The sequence below is a fragment of the Scomber japonicus genome, chromosome 17, assembly GCF_027409825.1.
Source record: "Scomber japonicus isolate fScoJap1 chromosome 17, fScoJap1.pri, whole genome shotgun sequence".
Taxonomy (NCBI): Eukaryota; Metazoa; Chordata; class Actinopteri; order Scombriformes; family Scombridae; genus Scomber; species Scomber japonicus.
In genome coordinates, this window is record NC_070594.1 from 24,825,193 (window position 1) to 24,843,763 (window position 18,571).

General features: G+C 37.2%; 1 protein-coding gene across 1 annotated transcript in view; it reads left to right on the plus strand.

Moving 5' to 3' along the window:
- scara5 (scavenger receptor class A, member 5 (putative)) overlaps positions 1-18,571 on the plus strand; it is an 86,815-nt gene that overhangs the window by 60,504 nt on the left and 7,740 nt on the right. Inside the window, exons 9-10 of the mRNA XM_053337029.1 lie at positions 3,251-3,316; positions 15,376-15,564. Coding sequence (XP_053193004.1) covers positions 3,251-3,316; positions 15,376-15,564 — 255 coding nt within the window. The remainder of the gene's footprint in view (positions 1-3,250; positions 3,317-15,375; positions 15,565-18,571) is intronic.

Here is an 18,571-nt window from a genome sequence, read left to right on the forward strand (position 1 = left end):
CAACTTCTCAGATACATCCGTACGTGTTCATGCCAAAATCAGATCCAAAATTTGTGGACAATTTAAACACATGAAAAAAACTTTTGCAGCAACCTTAGCAACTAATGCTATTTAAGAACCGTTGATGGGCATGTACAACTGAACAGACTGAAGCACTTGCTTTTGAGTTGCTGGGATCATTTCTACATATGTTAACGTCAAGCTTTAGAACTTTGACAATGTTTAACATAGACATTCAACACCATAACAGTATATAAATAACAGAAAATCCCGAAAAAACAATACATGTCCCCTTTAATGTATCTGAGGGCTGTATAACAAAAACAATTTGGAAGCACTGCTGAAAAACATATGCCAGCGTCATATTTCACAAATGATTATCGCTTATCATCATGCATGACTGTCAAGTATTATAGGGACTCACCAAATCACTAAAACATGTCAAATTGAGTGAAAGGAAATGATCTTGGGTTACAAATCATAGCTTGCATGTTGTTAATTTGGTGAAACAAGCCTCTGATTTGCTCGGAGTAAACAGGAAAACAAGAGAAATTAGCACAAGCAAGCGATAGCCACCATGGCTGATCAAACATGGAAAGAGTGTCACCCACAATAACTCTGCCACTGGCCACATTGTTTCATTGACAAGTTAATTGTGTAGCCCCAACACACAAATGAGCGGTTTTCAAGGAAACGGAGACAAGATAAAGAAAACAAGACGCTTTTGCGGACGCTTGGTCGTCTACACTCTGGCAGTTTACAACAAAGTGTGTCTGTGCTTCCACCCATCTGGGGTCTGGTTGTGGGTTTAACAAACCAGTGAAGGGTGAAGAGTTTGTAGACCTTCTGGTGTGAACGGGCCTCAGCATAAGGCAGTCGCTCAGCTGTGGAAGGAGGAGGGACACTGAAAAAGCTTGTTAAAACAGCACTGGGAAGCTTCATGGTTTCTTTTTATAGAGGAATGATGGGTAGACTGAGCTGGGAGTGCATGCGGTTTTGGCTTTTTCTTTGGTTTAAAGTGCTATCAGTAAAGTTATCAGCAATATTTAAAGTATTTATATCTTCATTAGTTATTGTTTTGGCTAACTGGGAGCAAAAAGAACTCCATAACAGGGTGCAGATACACAGCCCTGGAATCTTATCACATTTTAAAGTGGTTCTGGCAAACAGACAAAGAGCAACTTTAGCAGATATTTGGAGTAGTATTTCTGTCCATCTCCATGTAAGTCTTTTTTTAGCTTTTGGTCTCTACCAACCTCTTAAAAAAACATCTGGGTCTTTAGCTGCTTTAGTTATCTTGGTTTACCAGTTAGTCACTAACCTTATCCTTCTGCCATTCAGTGGAGTTGGTTTATAAGAAATTTCCCTGAAAACAGCTGTCTCCTGTGACTGGAAATTAGAAAGATGAGGGCTGAAAGTGAAAAATACACTTCATGTGCTTATAAAACCAAAACAATAAGTCGAAACTGGAGAAATCCTCTGGGGAACATGGATGTCTGTATATGGTTTCATATTAATTTATCCAGTAGACATTGAGATATTTCAGTCTGGACAAAGGTTTTGGACATTGCCATGTAATGTGACTAAAATTTAGTGAAGCTTGAAGTACTTAAATGTCAGACATTTTCCCAACGCTGTGCTACCAGCATGCCGTATGCAAATGTACTTGGTGTAGTTTTAAATTAGATGCATCTGTTCTCTCTTGTGGTTCAGCAGTAGCTTACCAGTGTGTTTAGGTTTCTCCTGCAGTGTTATTTAGTTGTTACAGATGTGGTCAAAATGGAGGTGACACTGATAGCTCAGCCGGGTGTGGCGGAGTGTTAGCTACAGTATACTACTCAAACATTGACATACATACATACATATGTACAGTAACATATGGTAGGTGGGACTGAATGCCACCTCGGCTGGCAGCTGCCCAGTGGTCTTGGAAACCAAGCTAAATTAAAGGTGGGATAAATGCCTACTCGAAGCTGATCCTCTTATAGCTTTATGGCAAAAACAGACATGTGGTTTCAAACTTCATGACTGAATATTAGCAACAAATCCCACTAAAACAGACGCTCAACTGTTTTGGAGGTTAACGTTACAAGGACTTTGGAAAAGAAGCTTATTTTGAAACACAAACAAATGAGAAATGGCCGTATCCAAGCTGCTGATTGGAGGAAAGTGTCATGTGTAAAAGTGTGTAAAACCACAAATGAGAGGATTTTTACTTCGAGTCATTTCGTGGTTTTACATCGCATTAACTTTTCCACCATGCGTATATCTACACAGTAAAGAGCTAAAAATTACCTGACACTGGCACCTTTATTGCAGCCCAAAGAACACTTTTTTGAATGTTTCTTCATTTCTTCTCTCTCTTTCTCTCCTTCTTCTTTTTCAACCTCGCTCACCTCCACACTAATAGAAAAAAAACTAATGTTAACCACAACTTTTAGAGGTAAATTAAGCCTCAGAAGCATGGTGGTATCCTCTAATTTTTACATTTTATGCCCAAATTACAAGACAATAATTACAGGGATGAAAAGTTTTAGAGGACTCCACTAAAAATATTACAAAGTAGAAGTACAAAGAAGAGGAAATAGGTTTGAGGTGGGGTTAAGCCTCTCTTGTCTCTGGGTGTCAAGTCTATTTTGAGGGTTGTGTTTAACTTGCATAGACACAAATGTCTGCACCAGTCGCTGTTATATTGTGGTTAGGATAAGATTTGGTAATGAGTGTCAGATTGTATGTCTACCACTGCTGGTCTTCAGTTAAAAATTGGGATATTATCAGAGGTTATGAGTGTCATCCAAATCTAATATGATTGAAATTTCTTTTTTTCTTGCCTCTAGATCTGCAGTGATGTTATAGATAGTGTTTTTCTACTTAGAATTAAAAAAACACCATGACATTATTAGACGTATTCTTAAAAGTGATGATTTGCTTTGATCCTGTCATAAACAATGTGATCCTAAGATACTACAAATATTTATAAAACCGAATGAGAATAAGAATAATTCAATCCAATGTGTAATACAATAAAACTAATAGTAAATGATGTGTTATGCTTAAAATTGAAGCGTGACACCAGATCATTTGTTCTCACAGATGCAATGAGATAGTGAGTTTACTGAGTTTCAACAAGGACAAATAGGGTTTATTTAATGTTAAGATCAAGTTAAAGTTACATTTTAACTGATTGTACTGCTACTCAAAAAGTCTGCATCATTTTACATTAGTTTTTTCTGTTGTGTTCTTTCCTCAGGTGACAGAGGAGAAAGAGGGATGAAAGGGGAGAAGGGTGATCGAGGAGACAGGGGCGAGAAAACAGGTGAGTGCTGATATATGAATCAAAAGTGTAAACGAAGGAAGAAACCAGAGACAGCATTTAGTCTATGATATGGAAGACCAGTAGAGTCTGTCCTGTCAACAATATGATGCTACCTGTTTGTAGTAATAAAAAGGTGCAGGAGTCATATAACTGCCACAACTGACACCTACCATGCATATCTTTGACTTGTGTCATGTTACGTAGTCACTGAGAGTCTTTGAGTGAGGTTTTATGTTGTCTCCAGCAAAAAGTGGATTCAATGATTTCACAGTAATTTCTTTCATTAAATAATTACACAGGTTTGTTCTGACAGTAAGTTTCATTCACTACTATACAAGCTGTACAAGCAACAACAAAAAATAGTAGAAGTGGAGTTTTTTTAATGGCAGTCGCTGGAAGCTTGGAGCCTGTAAGATTACCACACACTCAGTAAATCTAAAATGTACTGCAGAAAGATTCAACAGTAAAATGAAGGAAAACATGTTGAATCAACTTCAATTTCAGTAATATCCCCACTAATTAATAACAATCTGCTGTTTCAATTCAGTGACACTGACGTATTATTTTGTACTTTTCCGATCATCTTCTTCTCCCACTAAGTTTTTTTAGATGAACACTTGGAACATGTCTACTGTTAGGATTAAAGTTGTCTTGCTGCTTTGATGAATTGTAATCCCGTTTTGTTCACTGACAAATCTAATAGTGAAATTGGATTAAAGTTGCCCTGTGGAGTTTTCTTGTAAACAAAATTTCTGTTTGAACGTTACTCACCAAAATGCATTGTGTGTGGTCTTGTGGTCTAACACACGTGTTGAATTCATTACCTTCCTCATAAAACATTCACAAAGTTTTTCTGAAAAGTTTGAAACTGGCATTGTTTACATTCATGTTTACTTCCAGGAATATATATTGCATCTGCATCCTCATAAAGAGAAACAAAAAAAACTTGTACCTTTAACTGAAACTGTCTCACATGTCAAAAACATAGTCAGAGTAATGAGTTATACAGTCATCCATCCCATCTAGAACATCATGGCACATCTTTTTGGACAATTTTGATGTTTTTCCCTCGCCTCTGCTCCTAAAACAGTTTCACATGGTTAATAACATTCTGTGGGCACTGGATGAACATTGAATAATCAACATGATTTCCAAGATTAATTTAATTTGTTACATCAAAGCCTTTTGAGGTGATAATATCAAGCATGTTTCTCTGTTTATTCTGAATCTAAACTATTTCAAGCATCTGCTGCAGTGTTTTTGTTTAAATTAGTTTATTGAGATTTTCCAAAACTGATAAGACGTGATGGGGGAAAACTGGCTACATGTAAACATTGCTGATTGCAAAGTATGTTTGTTAGAGAAAAAATCCCAGACTTAAACAGCTTTGATTTGAACTCAAAAGGCTGAAAAAGCCTTAGTTCAGCATGGTTGATTTTTTGTGCAGCATCAAGTAAAACTGTACAAGGTAAATTATATCCTTAATGCACTGTATATATTGAGTTATTTTTAATATAAAATGCTGTCTGTCTGCACAGTCATAGTAAAGAAAATCCTGCTGGGCATATATACATCAGTGCGTGTGATCTGAAACCACCAGTTGGCAATACAAGAACAAAAAATTTACGAGCTAATGACTTTATGGGGCCTCATTCATCATTGCCTCACCTGACATCCTGTGCAAAGAGCTACGGGAGCTTTAAAGGATCAGTAGATCTGCTTTTCTTTTCAGCGTAATCTCACGGTTTCCGACACACGCTGAAGAAACACATGGCTTAGAGGACATCAAAAGGGTTTAAAAATCATAACTTGTGTGCATATGTGGTTGTGATCCTGTGGCGATAAGATGAAACCCCATCCAAAACTACTGATCTGGATTCAGGTAGAGGAGAAGGATATAAATATTCATGGCCACAAACCACAGATATTTCTCCTTTTTTCTGCCACAAATGTTATTCTTCTTTTGCTACATCATTGTGGCTTTTCTCCATGTGATGGAGTGGTGTTCATGTCACATTGACTCGATCCCTTGACCTACTCTTTCTACCCATTACAGAACCATCAAAGATCAGTTCTTTCCTCACGTCATTTACAAAACTCAGATGTTTGATGTTTGAAATAGAGTCTGAGACCACATGTTGTTGGCTGTCAGAAATATTGAATTGCTATGCCATACACTTTTTGTCACAAACCTCATGTGGCCGACTTATCGTGTGATGCATGCCTCAGATCCTGTTACCCTTCAAAGCATACAGTGCATACCTGTCTGATTACACCCCACATTGAGCACCAGAGTGACCCCAGACCGCTGAAGCGCACGTTCATCCGCACATATGTTGGGTGTTAACACAAACTGAACCTGCCATACAGTTATGTCACTGAATGGATTAGGCTCTTTCTCTCTGTTAAAAGTCTCAACAGCACATGCATATTTCTGTGTAAAGAAGGGCAAATGGACCCCAGATTGTAATCATTTGTGTGTGTGAGAGAGAGAGAGAGAGATCTGTCTTCTGTGTCAGACTATCTTCTTCTGTCGTATCCGAATTGATGTTCCGCACTTTGAAAAGAAAGGGTCTTCAGGCAGTCAGAACCACATCTGAAAGAAAAGGAAGCAAAAGGAGAGAGAGAGTAAAGCATGGGAATCAGAAAGTAGAAAAACAAAACAAAAGATTACAAAAGTAGAGAAAAGATAAAGTTTTGGGAGATGGTTATTCTAGTTAACTCTACTATATACTAAGTAGATAATATAGATTTCTCTATGATGAGCAGCATTCATGTTAAAACAGTTCGCTCCCTACTTTCATAAATTCTGTACTACTTTACATACAGCATGTTGTTTACTTACCACTTAAAGCCTAGCTAATTAAGTTAACATTTATTTCATGAGTTGGTTAAAAACAAGCTGACTTTTTTATATTTCCAGCAAGCTTGTTTTAAAACAAAAACAAAAGGATCTTAAATATATGCTTTATAGCTAAATACATATACATATTGTGCTCGAAGGCCACAGTTGCAAAAGCCAGCATTAACATCGGCTGACAAACCCTATAGAAGACACGAAAACCAATAAGGAGCATATTCCAATTCCAATAAGGAGCAGGGCAGAGCTACTAACGTTAGAGTAATATATGTAATAGCATCCAGGATCAACCCTAATCCCAAGCAAAACCAAACTGACCCCTTGTCTCATATAAGTAAATTGAGGTTGACAGTGAACTGAGTTCAGTTGGCTCAGCTCCACACGCGATGACAAACTTATGATGTCAAAAAAACCAAATGTTTTTTCTTTGAACTTCAATTAAATTTGAACTTTATGTTTTGTGATTAAACAGAAACATCTGTTCAAATGAGTGAACACTTTTAACGTTTAATAACAAAATCTAAAATACATTTGTATATTATTATAGATTCATAATTTTTTTTGAGTGTACCTCATTATACTGATAAAACGAAAACACTTTGAAATGAAAGATAAAAATTGGTCTACTTTTATAACTATTAGACTCATTCTATGCTTTGATTGGGTTCATTTTTGTAAGTCCCATCTGGCAACACTTGTGTGCTAGTCTTTGTATATTTCATGTAAACTGTTCCCACTTATAACCAAATGATGGAGGCCATGGATGTGTTTGTGTTTGTCACTTAACAGGTGAGTTGATTAGCTGGAAAATACTGGATATTGCTGTGGATCTATTATTTACTGAATTCAGCAGAGATCGATTAGAATGTCATGAACTGTAGTGATCCCCTTGTTTTTCTTTGTAAGGTTAAAAGCATGAAATATATCCAACACTATCTGAGGCTTCAGTTCAACAATATGCCTCTTACAATCCCTAAAAGATATTTTCTCATGTGTATGTAACTTGTAACAAAACACCCAATTTACTCTTCATCTTTGAGACATTTTGTGTGATTTTCACTTAACAGTTGATGTCAGGCTGTTATAAGAGCCTGGAAGTGATGCAACTGCACACACACACATACACATACACAGTTATGCTCTCAGAGGCCAACTGACAGTTTGATTGCTAAGCTCGGGGGTCCAGCAGTAAGTGTGGTGGGCTTAATGCTTGACAGGTTGTTTTTTTTTCTGTGGAGCTACAGGGATCCAAAAAGAATAGATTTGAGCTTCATGGCTCTAATGAGGAATTTATTTTCACCCTGGGACTTGGACTCATGAGAACACAGTGTTGTTCTTTTCATGTGGAGGATCACCTGTAGCCAAGCTGTAAGCTCCAATATCAATACTGGGAAACAAAATTAAAGATCAGTAATATCAACAGATCTATACTTTTTTTTCCTTTACATTCAGTTGTCAGTTGTGTTGAAATACCCCCTACTCGCTGTTTTTATTATTCATGTACACACAAAGTTGGTGTATCCAATTATTTCCTCTCTGGAAAAGAACAAACCCAGCTCCCCCACAGTGTATTTAATCTAATATTGTTCATTTCTGATTTGATGCACACACACACAGAGTTACTAAAACATGCAGGAATACACATGCTGAAGCAAGTTGAAGCCAGGCCACTCTTTCATTTTACTATTTCATCTTAAGAATCAGGTGTTTTACATTTCAGACTTTTGCATTGATGATTACATTTGAGTCAGTGAGACATTCCCTGAAAGCTTTATGGAAAACCTTGTTTTATTGTCAGCAAATCCCAGGAAAAGACTAAAGCCAACAATGCTTTTATCTGTCTCTTAATACTTTCCCTACTTTGTGGCAATCACAGAAGACATTTGTTATGTTGAAGATGTAAAAAATGTATCACAAGTATATTATTCATTCAATTACAGAGGAATTATTTTCAGATATTTACAGGAACTTGTTTGCGGTAATTAGTCACAGTGGTTCTCCATCTGACTTTTAATTTTCTCTGTACTGGGCACTCCTTCCTTGTATTTTGTTCTTGGGATAGTAAATAATAAAATTCAATAAAGATTTATCAAAGAGGGAATGTTAGTTCACTACCAGGGCAATATGTTCACACAGTTTATTCAAAAGACTATTCGCCTCTAGTTTTGAGTCTGCAAGGAGGGTTAAATGAAAGTTTAAGCTCAGCAACACAACCAATCCATCCCTCAAAACCCATCCAGACAGCTTGCTACTCATCAATGGTGTGACTTCACATATCAAAGTTGAACTTCACACAAAATATTAATTTAGATATACTGCATCCCTGCATTTACACATTTTAACCATTCCATTGGTAATAATTGATTACACTGTGAAATTTCACATATTTAATGCTGGTTTAGTTTGATCAATTCATTGTTGTTCCTATCGAGACTCTTATACCCAGACAGTATGAATATATTCTGTCCAGTGTTCTATAGGATAAGTTTGATTGCCTGTTTTAGACAATGTGTCTACATGTCTTCACCAAACAAAATGATAGCCAGACAAGTAAACACTAACTGTCAGGAGTAAGCACGAACTGTCACATTCTTGGTTTTGGTCATGGGACAAAGACACACTTTTAAAGTTTTTTGGAAACAGCTCCAGAACCACAGACAATGCTGTAAATACTTTTAAAATACTTTTTGAGGGTAACTTACTTATCTGTGATTTGAATAGATTCCTCAATGCAAAAGTCTCAAAATGTAGAAACAAATATCACATTAGTCACAAGCTGGAACTGCTGGAATCTGTTTGTGTGCTTCCCAAATTTTGAGCATGCATGTACAATAGCAAAGAAAATCAAATCAGAAGCAAACAAATTACACTAAACACAAAGAAGAGGCAATGCAAGAGTCAAAACAAGAAAACAGAAAGGGGACTTAGAAGAGCAAACACTGTGAAAGACAATAACATCTAAGTTTCAAGGGGAACTGAATGAACAGACGGAGTTCGTTAGTTGTTGTCCTCAAGCCATTCAGTCCAGCCCAGTCCACAGCCTTCCTGCCTGCCAAATAAACATTAGTAAATGGCGATCACTGCATATTCTGGCCTCAGGTATTGACAGTCTGGTGCTGTAGCTCCACTGGCCTCTGAGGCTTGAACCACTTGGACAACAACCAACACTTGGACTTGTCTTTTCTCTGGATAAAAACAGTCATTATATCTTTTGCAGCTCATATGAATTTCCCTACTTTCTCAGAAAATGTGGGCGTGTTGAAACAAATTAGGGTTTGTTTCTAGTTGAGGGTAAACCACTTGATTTGCTGACAGCATTGGAGTAGTCAAAATGTGGAGACAGGATCACTTAGAATCATCCTTGACTTTTTGTATAATTATTTTGATTGCTTAGCATGTGTGTCATTATGCACAAGCTCTTGTGTATCATGGGAACTGCAGTTTGTCTGAAAGGCTGAAAGAGCAATTTACTTAGTGATTAGTTCATTACAGCTTTTTAAGAGAAGAGCAGCTTCATTTATTTTTATCCAAAATTAAAATTTATGGATTTAACATGACAACAAAACTGTTGCTGGCACATTTACCCAAATCTGGTGCTGTATTTTAACGTACTATAAAGCTTTAAGCTAAGGTTAGCATAATATTAAGCTAACATTAGTTCCATAAGTTGTTTGAAAACACAAACTCAGGTTGACTCACTTAAAAAAAAAGAGAAACATGTAAAAACGGTTTTAATATGCCCATAATGTAATTAAATACACAGTATCTTTTTTGATAGACTTACTATGAATCCACAGTTAGTCCTATCCATTAAATTCACACTGACTCCGACCTGCATTCAGTGTCTCTGTCCACAGAAGCAGCCGTCTATCAACAGCAGCTCCTGGCTAGCCTAACAGTCCTGCTCTGGCTTACTGACAGCAGACATTTTTAGAAACAAAGTAGTTTTAAGGCAGAATGGGAGCCTTCATCACTATAGATACTGAATTCAAAACGTACAATAGGAGATTAGTTTGATTTAAACAGCTGTCTGTAGATTATGCTTCACTAAACAAGACAGAGGAGAATAAAAAGACTGTAAAAAAAAAAAAGTTCAGTGTCTTGGTTTGATGCAGTGTGAATTAACACCTTTTAATAAAATGTTGTATCTTTTCGCACCAGTGAAAAAAAACATGAGAAGCGTGCTCCATGTGGAATTGCCATAAGGCTAAAGTTACATGACCAAGGCAATAATAGCCTATGGAAAAAATTAGCCGTGTTTATTATATATTTATTTATAGTCACATATATATACTGTATAGTTATTTAATTAGAATGTTAAAAGAGTTAGGATGATATATTAAGCAGTGAGTTGGCAAATCGATGTTAGCGGTTAACGTTAGCTAGGGTTGTTTTAGGAAAGTCCAATAAAGAGAAGGACAGAGCTGCTAACCAGCTGTTAACCTAAACTGTCCAGTAAGAAACGCCATTTATGTGCCAGTTGTAAATAAGCTTTTTTAATACAACCTGTAACCAAACAACTAATATAGTTTTGGTAGCTTATAATGTGCTCCATGGCTTTGGAGGTAACACTATGTTGCTAGAATGTTAGTTAGCTTAAAATTGCAGCTTAAAGCACATAAACATGCTGTTTAATCCATTCGCCACTGTTGCGTTTTTTGTTTCAGAGTTAAAGTTAGAGATAAATGGTTTCTATCCAAAGCACCCTAATTACACACAGAATTAATGAACTGTTGACAAGCTGCAGTGTCATTCACCATCTCTTCTACACTGTATCTTTTTACAATGAATGAAGTGATCGATTTACCATAGCGTTCTCGTCATGCATCTGCCTGATTTCTGCCTAATTCTCTGCCAAAATAAATCTTGTGCACTTCCACCAGAGAGAAATAACTCAGTCCAATTCAGATATGCTGCAGTCCCGCTCTTCAAAGCAAAGATACGAATGTCTTGGAGTTTGGTTGTATGGTTCTGATTATCCCTGAAGTCTCAAGTCTACATTTGCTCCATCCATCCAGAACCTTTCCTCTCCTCCTCTTCTTCTCCCCAAAGTCTCTTATCTGCACAGCGGGGGAGGGAGGGAAAGAATGAAGGGCAAAAGGGAGAGAGAAAAAGATATGGCTAGAAAGAGAGTGATGTGAGGAAGTGGTGAGTCATGTCACAGGGGTATTCAAACAGCACAGTATGTGGGACTGATAAAGATGCTTTCTTTATGATATCAGCCAGTCAGTGATAGGATCGGCGCAGTTTGCTTGATAACCTTTTGGATTATACAAACTTCTTTGTATGAATATTTAATTCCTTGTGAAAACAAAATAGTGGGAGCAACACTAAATACCTCCAAATTTTGGGGAAATATGCCTTTTTGTTTCATTAGATGAGCAATTTGATATGGGGGTTATGTACAGACTATTTCTTGGAGGGGTGCAGTGACCTAAATGGCGTCAGGCAGTGATAAAAAAAACTTCCAGGAACACCCCATGAAACCATGAATTGTCTTGTTACACTTCAGTTTTTATACATATTCACCAAACTAGGTATAACATGTCCCCTTTTGTTTCCAGTCTTTGCATTACGCAAAGCTGAGCTGCTTTCTGCTAGTGGCATACATTTACTGTACAGATGCGAGAGTGGCATTAATCTTCTCATCTAGCTCTGTGCAGTGAAATTAATAAGTGACACATACAATACTAAAAGCAGTAACCACTAAACACAAACCAAAACAGCAAATAGCAGTTTTGTACAGCATGAATTTCTGCACGGGATCAAGTATGGAGACAGTTTTGTCCAAAAATGTGTAAATGAAAACCATCCAATAATAACTACACCACTACTACCTAAAAGTATTATCATTCCAAAACATGACTTCATTACTTTTGATTTGTGTTTCTCATATTTTCTTTGCAATGGTGATTTTGCAGCTTGACCTTTACAGTAATCAGAGACGTTTTCGAGGGATGAGGTTTCTTTTTTCTGTGAATCTGCTGCAAATCTTCATGTTTTTGTTAACACACAAAATGAACACCATAATCTGGAGCCATTTCAGGGTGTTTTCATACTTTGTTTAGTACTTCTGACCCTCTCAAATTAACATATTCTATCGTTTGTCTAGTGCATATAAAATTGAAGTAAATAAAACGTCAATTTGTAGTTTTACAAGTGATTATGCCAAGGAGTAGACCAACTAAATCCAGCCTTTGTTGTTTTTATGCTTCAGTTTTTGTACAGATTAAACAAACAAGATGTAACATGGTCATTAGTGACCTTTCAAGATGCTGCTGGGCAGATTTTGCTACATTTGGACAGAGTCAGCTTCTTAACAACTGTAAAAAGGAGAGGCTGTTTTGTATTTGATTAATTTAATAATACATTCAACATCTGTTTCAGGTAATAGAGGATTCAATTACGTCTGTCTTATACAAAATGTGTTAACTTATAACTCTTCTCCTTTTCCTTCTTCCTTCCTTCCAGTATTGCCTTAAAAAACAGCAACAGGGGGTTGAAAGTACATCAGATTCCTTCAAGAATATGTTACAAATACATGAAGCAGATATGATAATAAGTTATGGTAGATATTAAATTATGATGGGCTAGTGAGTGCAAAGTACTTGACATGTATAATGAGAGTTAAATGGTACACAGTTAAAATTTATGATGGTCTGATGAGACTAATATCCTGTCTAGATAATGTGTCTGGTTTTAGTCTCCAGTACTCTGTCAGCAGAGTGTAAGTCAGCATGCAGGTCTTAACACCAGCGAGCAGTCCAGGATAGTGTAGGTATGAGTGTGTGCGTGCGTGTGTGTGTTTACCTCTCTTTCTCATTTCCTCACTGCGTCCTGAAAGGTGATAAATCAAGTCAAGTTATACGAGTGCAGCTGCCGCATTGTTTCAGGAATACGAGATGGACTGTGGATCCACGAAGTTTCTGCTAATACAAACACACGCTCACAAATGCACATCTTATTTTGATTATACTGCCGGTAAGTTTTTATATGCAGGCTCTTGGCCGTCATGCCCCTCAGTGAAGTTAATAGCTATCCCAAAACTTAAATTAACATCAGGAAATTCCTGCTAGCTGGACAAAAGTCTACATCAGTGTCAAGAGGCTTACGTTAGCTTTAATTAGATCGTGTTTATAGTAAGGTATGTGATTACGTTTTTCAGCTTTGCTCTAATTTCTTTTGCACTCATCTGTTTTTATGGCCTTGTCAGTCGATCCACCGCTTTGGTCCTGACTTAAATATTACATTTTAACAGACATTCATGGTACCCAGAGGATGTATCCTAGAGACTTTGGTGATCTCTTAGCTTTTACTCTACCGCCACTATGAGGTTGACTTAGTGGTATTGAGTGAAATGTCTCCACAACTTCTGGATTGGATCGTCATGAAATTTGCTACAAAAATTCATGTTCTCTTCAGGATGAATTGTAATAACCTTGATGATCCACTGACTTTTCATCAGATCAACTTCAAATGTTTGCAGTTCTTTAGTTTATAGCTAAGTACCTGCATTAGCATGTTAAAATCTGTAAGTAAAGCCTAATGGAGTTTTTAGCAAGGCTGTAGATTCTTGTTTTCTGATCGCTATCCATCTTCACATCTTCATCTCTTTTTTAAATAGTATGTCATGTGATCATAATTCAGTCTCACATCATCTCATTGTTCTTTTACTTTTTTTAAATCTTGTTTTCTCCTGTCTTTGTATCCTTTTTAAACGTACCTCCTAATTCTTCATAACTACTGTTCTACTCTATTCCTCTCTAACTCATTCGTGTCTTAATCTCTCTTTCTTCTGTCTAACTTCCTCTCTTCTAATCTCATATCGTCCATTCTTATGATGTCCCTCCTTACTCTCATTCAGCGTCTTGTCTACTCATCTCATTTTATGTAATGTTATCATTGTATCTCTCGTCATCTCATATTTTATTCTCATTTGTCCTTATTTTTGTTTCATGTCGTCTTCTTTTCTCTCCTTGAATCTCATATACAGCTGCTTGTTTTTTCCTTCCAATAAAGTAACTGGATAAACACTTAGATGCACAGTCAAAAAAAGGAAGTTATGAATTTGAAGATATTCAACCTGTGCTCTGACAAGTCCACAAGGTTACTGGCAGACTTTAAGTCTTGATAGTCAGATGATGAAAAATTGCTTTTGGGGAAAAGTTCAAACCCAGCATTTAGCAACCCCTTGGCTTTTATGAGGGGGGGGGGGGGGGGGGGTTCCACTGAATAGAAAGAAACAAACGTTCCCTCACATTGAGTCATTTTATTTATTCTTCTTTTTGAATCAAAGACAACTTCTGCGGTTTAAGGAAAAAAATTCAGTTGCAGCACGTCAAAAACAACCTATTCATCTAACTTCGTTTTCATATTGGTTTGATTTACAGAGCTTCATTGAATTCATAAACATTCACAATGAAAATAATATGCTCAGTGTGAGTTCAAAGCCACGCCAGAAAACACCAGATAAAAGAGAGTCATGTATTCTTTCAGTGTAGTCATGTAGCATAAATAATAAAGATTTGTCTTTTGTATGCACACTGAAAAACATTTAATTTATTTCATCTCTGTATTATACAAGGACCTTGCACAAAAAACAATGCTGTCTGCAGTCCTCGGGCAGGTACACACAGAACAATCAACAGACACACAGCATTACATAGTCTCTATCACAGTGACAGTTATACAGCCAAAACTGCACGCACACATCAACATATAAATAGAAGCACACTCATCCAAGTACAACTATAAAATTACAGTTCATGACAATTAAAAATCTGAATCACAGTCAAATTAATGTCAACATGACTGGTTGCTCAGTATCCATTTGTTTGCACCATTGGGAAAAAAGAATGGAAGTCTGTGTTTTAAGCTCAGCTGGAAGCGTATTTTAATGTTCGATGGCTGTAAATGAAAAAGCAGATTGTGCTAAAGCAGTCAGCCGCAGAGGGATGTTTAAGTCTGAGTTCAGAGGTTCTGCTCATTTGTTCAGAAGCTGAAAAAAAGCTCTTCAGTGATGTGGAAGCAACATTGTGATGGTTTCCTATGATGTTGAGGATCCAATAAAAACAAACAAGACACTGTCTGCAATTGCATGAAACAGTAGAGAGAAATTTGTAAATGTCTGTGCCAGTTTCTACATGAATTTGCATATACTGATAATTATATTAACGCATGTTTGTGTGTGTTTTTGCAGTGGAGGAGACCCTGGTGCGGCTGGTGAATGGGTCAGGTCCTCACGAGGGTCGCGTGGAGGTTTTCCATGAACGCCGCTGGGGGACGGTGTGTGACGACGTCTGGGATAAAAAGGATGGGGATGTGGTCTGTAGGATGCTGGGATACAGAGGAGCCACTGAGGTTCATAAGACCGGACGCTTCGGACAAGGTACGAAACACTTAACAAACATACTGTTCACACACTTTGCATTTTAGTCCATCATTCATGAATCCTGCACACTTGTCTTTACTGCTGACAGCCGTCCAAGGCATATCATAAGTTTTTCAGTTTGCTCTCCTATCAACCATACAGGGGTTATTTTTGTTTAGTTCATGGCTAGACAAAGAGAAAATTGGCTTTCAGAGACTTGAAACTTGCATTAGATAAGCATTTGATCATAATAAATATTTTGTTGATAATTCTATTGACTTAAGATCTCAGTAGCTGCTGTTATTTAATCCAAAACAAGAGAAAGTGACACAAAGTAATATTTTTCTTTCTTTAAAAGTGCAGCAATTACTTTTTTGTGCACAGCACAACAGTTACATAATATCACCTATTAAGTTTATATGATGAACGTGTAGCAAACATTTGCATATATACACTTTCAGCAAACACAGAACAATATTATCATTCATATGAAGTCATGTTTCTCTCCACCTGGTGATGTAAGTCCAATATTCACTCTCGTGTAGCTCTGTTTTGGTCTCCACCAACATCTCAGGGAAATACTCTCTCTTTAGCTGCGTAAAAATCAGCTGCTAACTTTGTTTACCATTTAGTGTTGGACAGGTAGTGAACAGTGGTTTTATCACAGCTTTTTGGCTGAAGCTCCCTGCTGTGTCTGGAAACAAGGTTGATGGAAGCAGTGAAAATATAGATAACCTAAACAGGAAAACCTGTCACTACAAGTGATCCTTTTCACATATAAGAAGTCATATGATCCATAGTTAATATAGAAATATTAATTAGTGTAAGTTGATATTGAGTTTAGACTGTTTTGTCAAACTACTATTTCCCAGGTCAAGAATGAACGTCCATGCTTATGAGTCGTTGCTGGGAAATCAAACCTCAAACATTAAGCAAACAATGACATCAGGTGCAGAAAAGTCCTGATATTCTCCAAAATGAAAGCAGATGTGGTCATGCACATAGTTCTCTACATACTTCATTGAGTTCATCCATTAAGTGACAAATACAAAAAGGGGGAGATGAGACTAGATGCTTTTGTGGGCAATTATCTGTCTCAAACAACTAACATAAATCAGTGGATGCAGGGAAGTTGGTCTTAAAACTGGTTGTAACTGTTATAAAAGTTAAGTATACATGCTGTGATAGTAAACCTGCTGTTTACAGTGTGTTCAAACCGCCATAAGGATGAGTAGATGATGACATTTTTAATATTTGAAACAACTCTTTAACTATAAGCTCTAGGTCATATATTTTAGAAGCTTCTCTTGTCATATTTGTTGAAATTCTACAACTGGATAGGAAATAAGAAGACTGCTTGAATTGCAGAAGGAGGAAAGACCAGAAATCAACAGAAAGAATGAAAAACAACATGTCATCATCAGATTATTGCCGGTAGTGAGGGGAGAAACTGAATAACAGATAATCTTATCAACAATACCAGAGCAAGAAACTTTCCAAGAAAGTGAAGTCAGCTCCCAGAAGTAAACAGCAGTGATGGATTTTTATGCATCATTGCTGCTGCTGCTGCTCGTCGCTCCGGGACTCGGTTCAGAGCTGCTGGTCTGGCTCTCTGACGACCTGGTGACTGACTGTGTGTTCAGACTACCAGTGACAAAGCAACAGGCTCGTTTTCAATAGATGCCAGCAACATGAAGTTACAAACTGACCCCAGACACTTGTCGCTGTGTGACAGGCGCTACAAATCAAAGCTGAGCTGGCCTCAACCCTTTTCAAACTTCACCATTTCCACTCCCCTTCTCTCTCCCCACAATTTCTGTTCCATCAAAAACAAATTAAGAAAAACTGATTCTTACCGTTAGTCAACTCCCTTTGGTATTTAACCCTTTTTATTTATCATGACACTAGCAAGAAATGTAGCTTGGTAGAGGGTGGAAGCTGTTGTGGGAGTACCAGGTATGTAACGTACATTTTTAAACCCACAATGGCTAGCTGTGTTTTTGTGTTATTTAATAATACTAAATCATGTTCACCAGCTATTAAAGTAATCATCAAAGTATAATCATAAATGAATATAGTACACAAGTTTGTGATGACATTTATCACAACATTGAGTGCTTGACTCACTTCAACAACGACTCAGCAAAACGTATCTGGCCATTTGTAACTGTCACTCATAGTGTGAACACTCCATGAGGAGATTTTGGAGGCAAAATTGAAAGAGATGCAATGTAGCTCAATTTCAAGCAGGAAGATGGGACACTTATTACTTATGGCATACTTGAAACAGGTGAGAAGCGATCTTGTTTGTTGCTTACTGGTTATTAAAGGTTGTTATACCTTGAGAGGAAGGTGTGTGTTGTGTTGCGTGCACGTACAAAGTTTATTCATATGTCTCATAGGGGTTTATGACAGAGAACGGAGGCGGAAAAGCTGCAGGAAGAGGGCTTTATTCTGAAATTCTGGCATTTCTTTACCTTTTCCAGAACTCTACCTACATCAGCTTTAAGGGATCAGTGGTCGTATTGTAAAATAAAGAACATCTCAATCATGGCAGGAAATCAATCATTTTGTCCACCTACAGCACACATCCACGGTGAAATTTACTGATGGAAGTATTAAGGATTTTTACTAACTCTGCTGTTTTTCGTCGTTGCATGGTATGACTTGAGCAGTGCCCTAAAAAGCTGCAGGGATTAATACTGGGGTTTTATAGGGAAAGTCATGTGAGCCAGATGTCGTCAAGAAAAGTTGTCTCGGAGGTCATATCCATCACTCTCTTTCTTTTTCTCTCTCTACATTTTATTTCATTCACCAGTCAACCTTACATCATTCAGAGTCGGTCCAAGCACAGTTGTTAACAATAAGACTGGAAAATTAGGGGAAAACATGTCTTTGTTCCAGGGGACGACCTCCAGACAAGAGCAAAGACTAACAGTGTGGCTGGACTACTTTTAAAACAATCTGGAATTCAAATATAATGGTTTCAGATGAGTCACTCATCTTTCTGTTTTTCTGATCCATA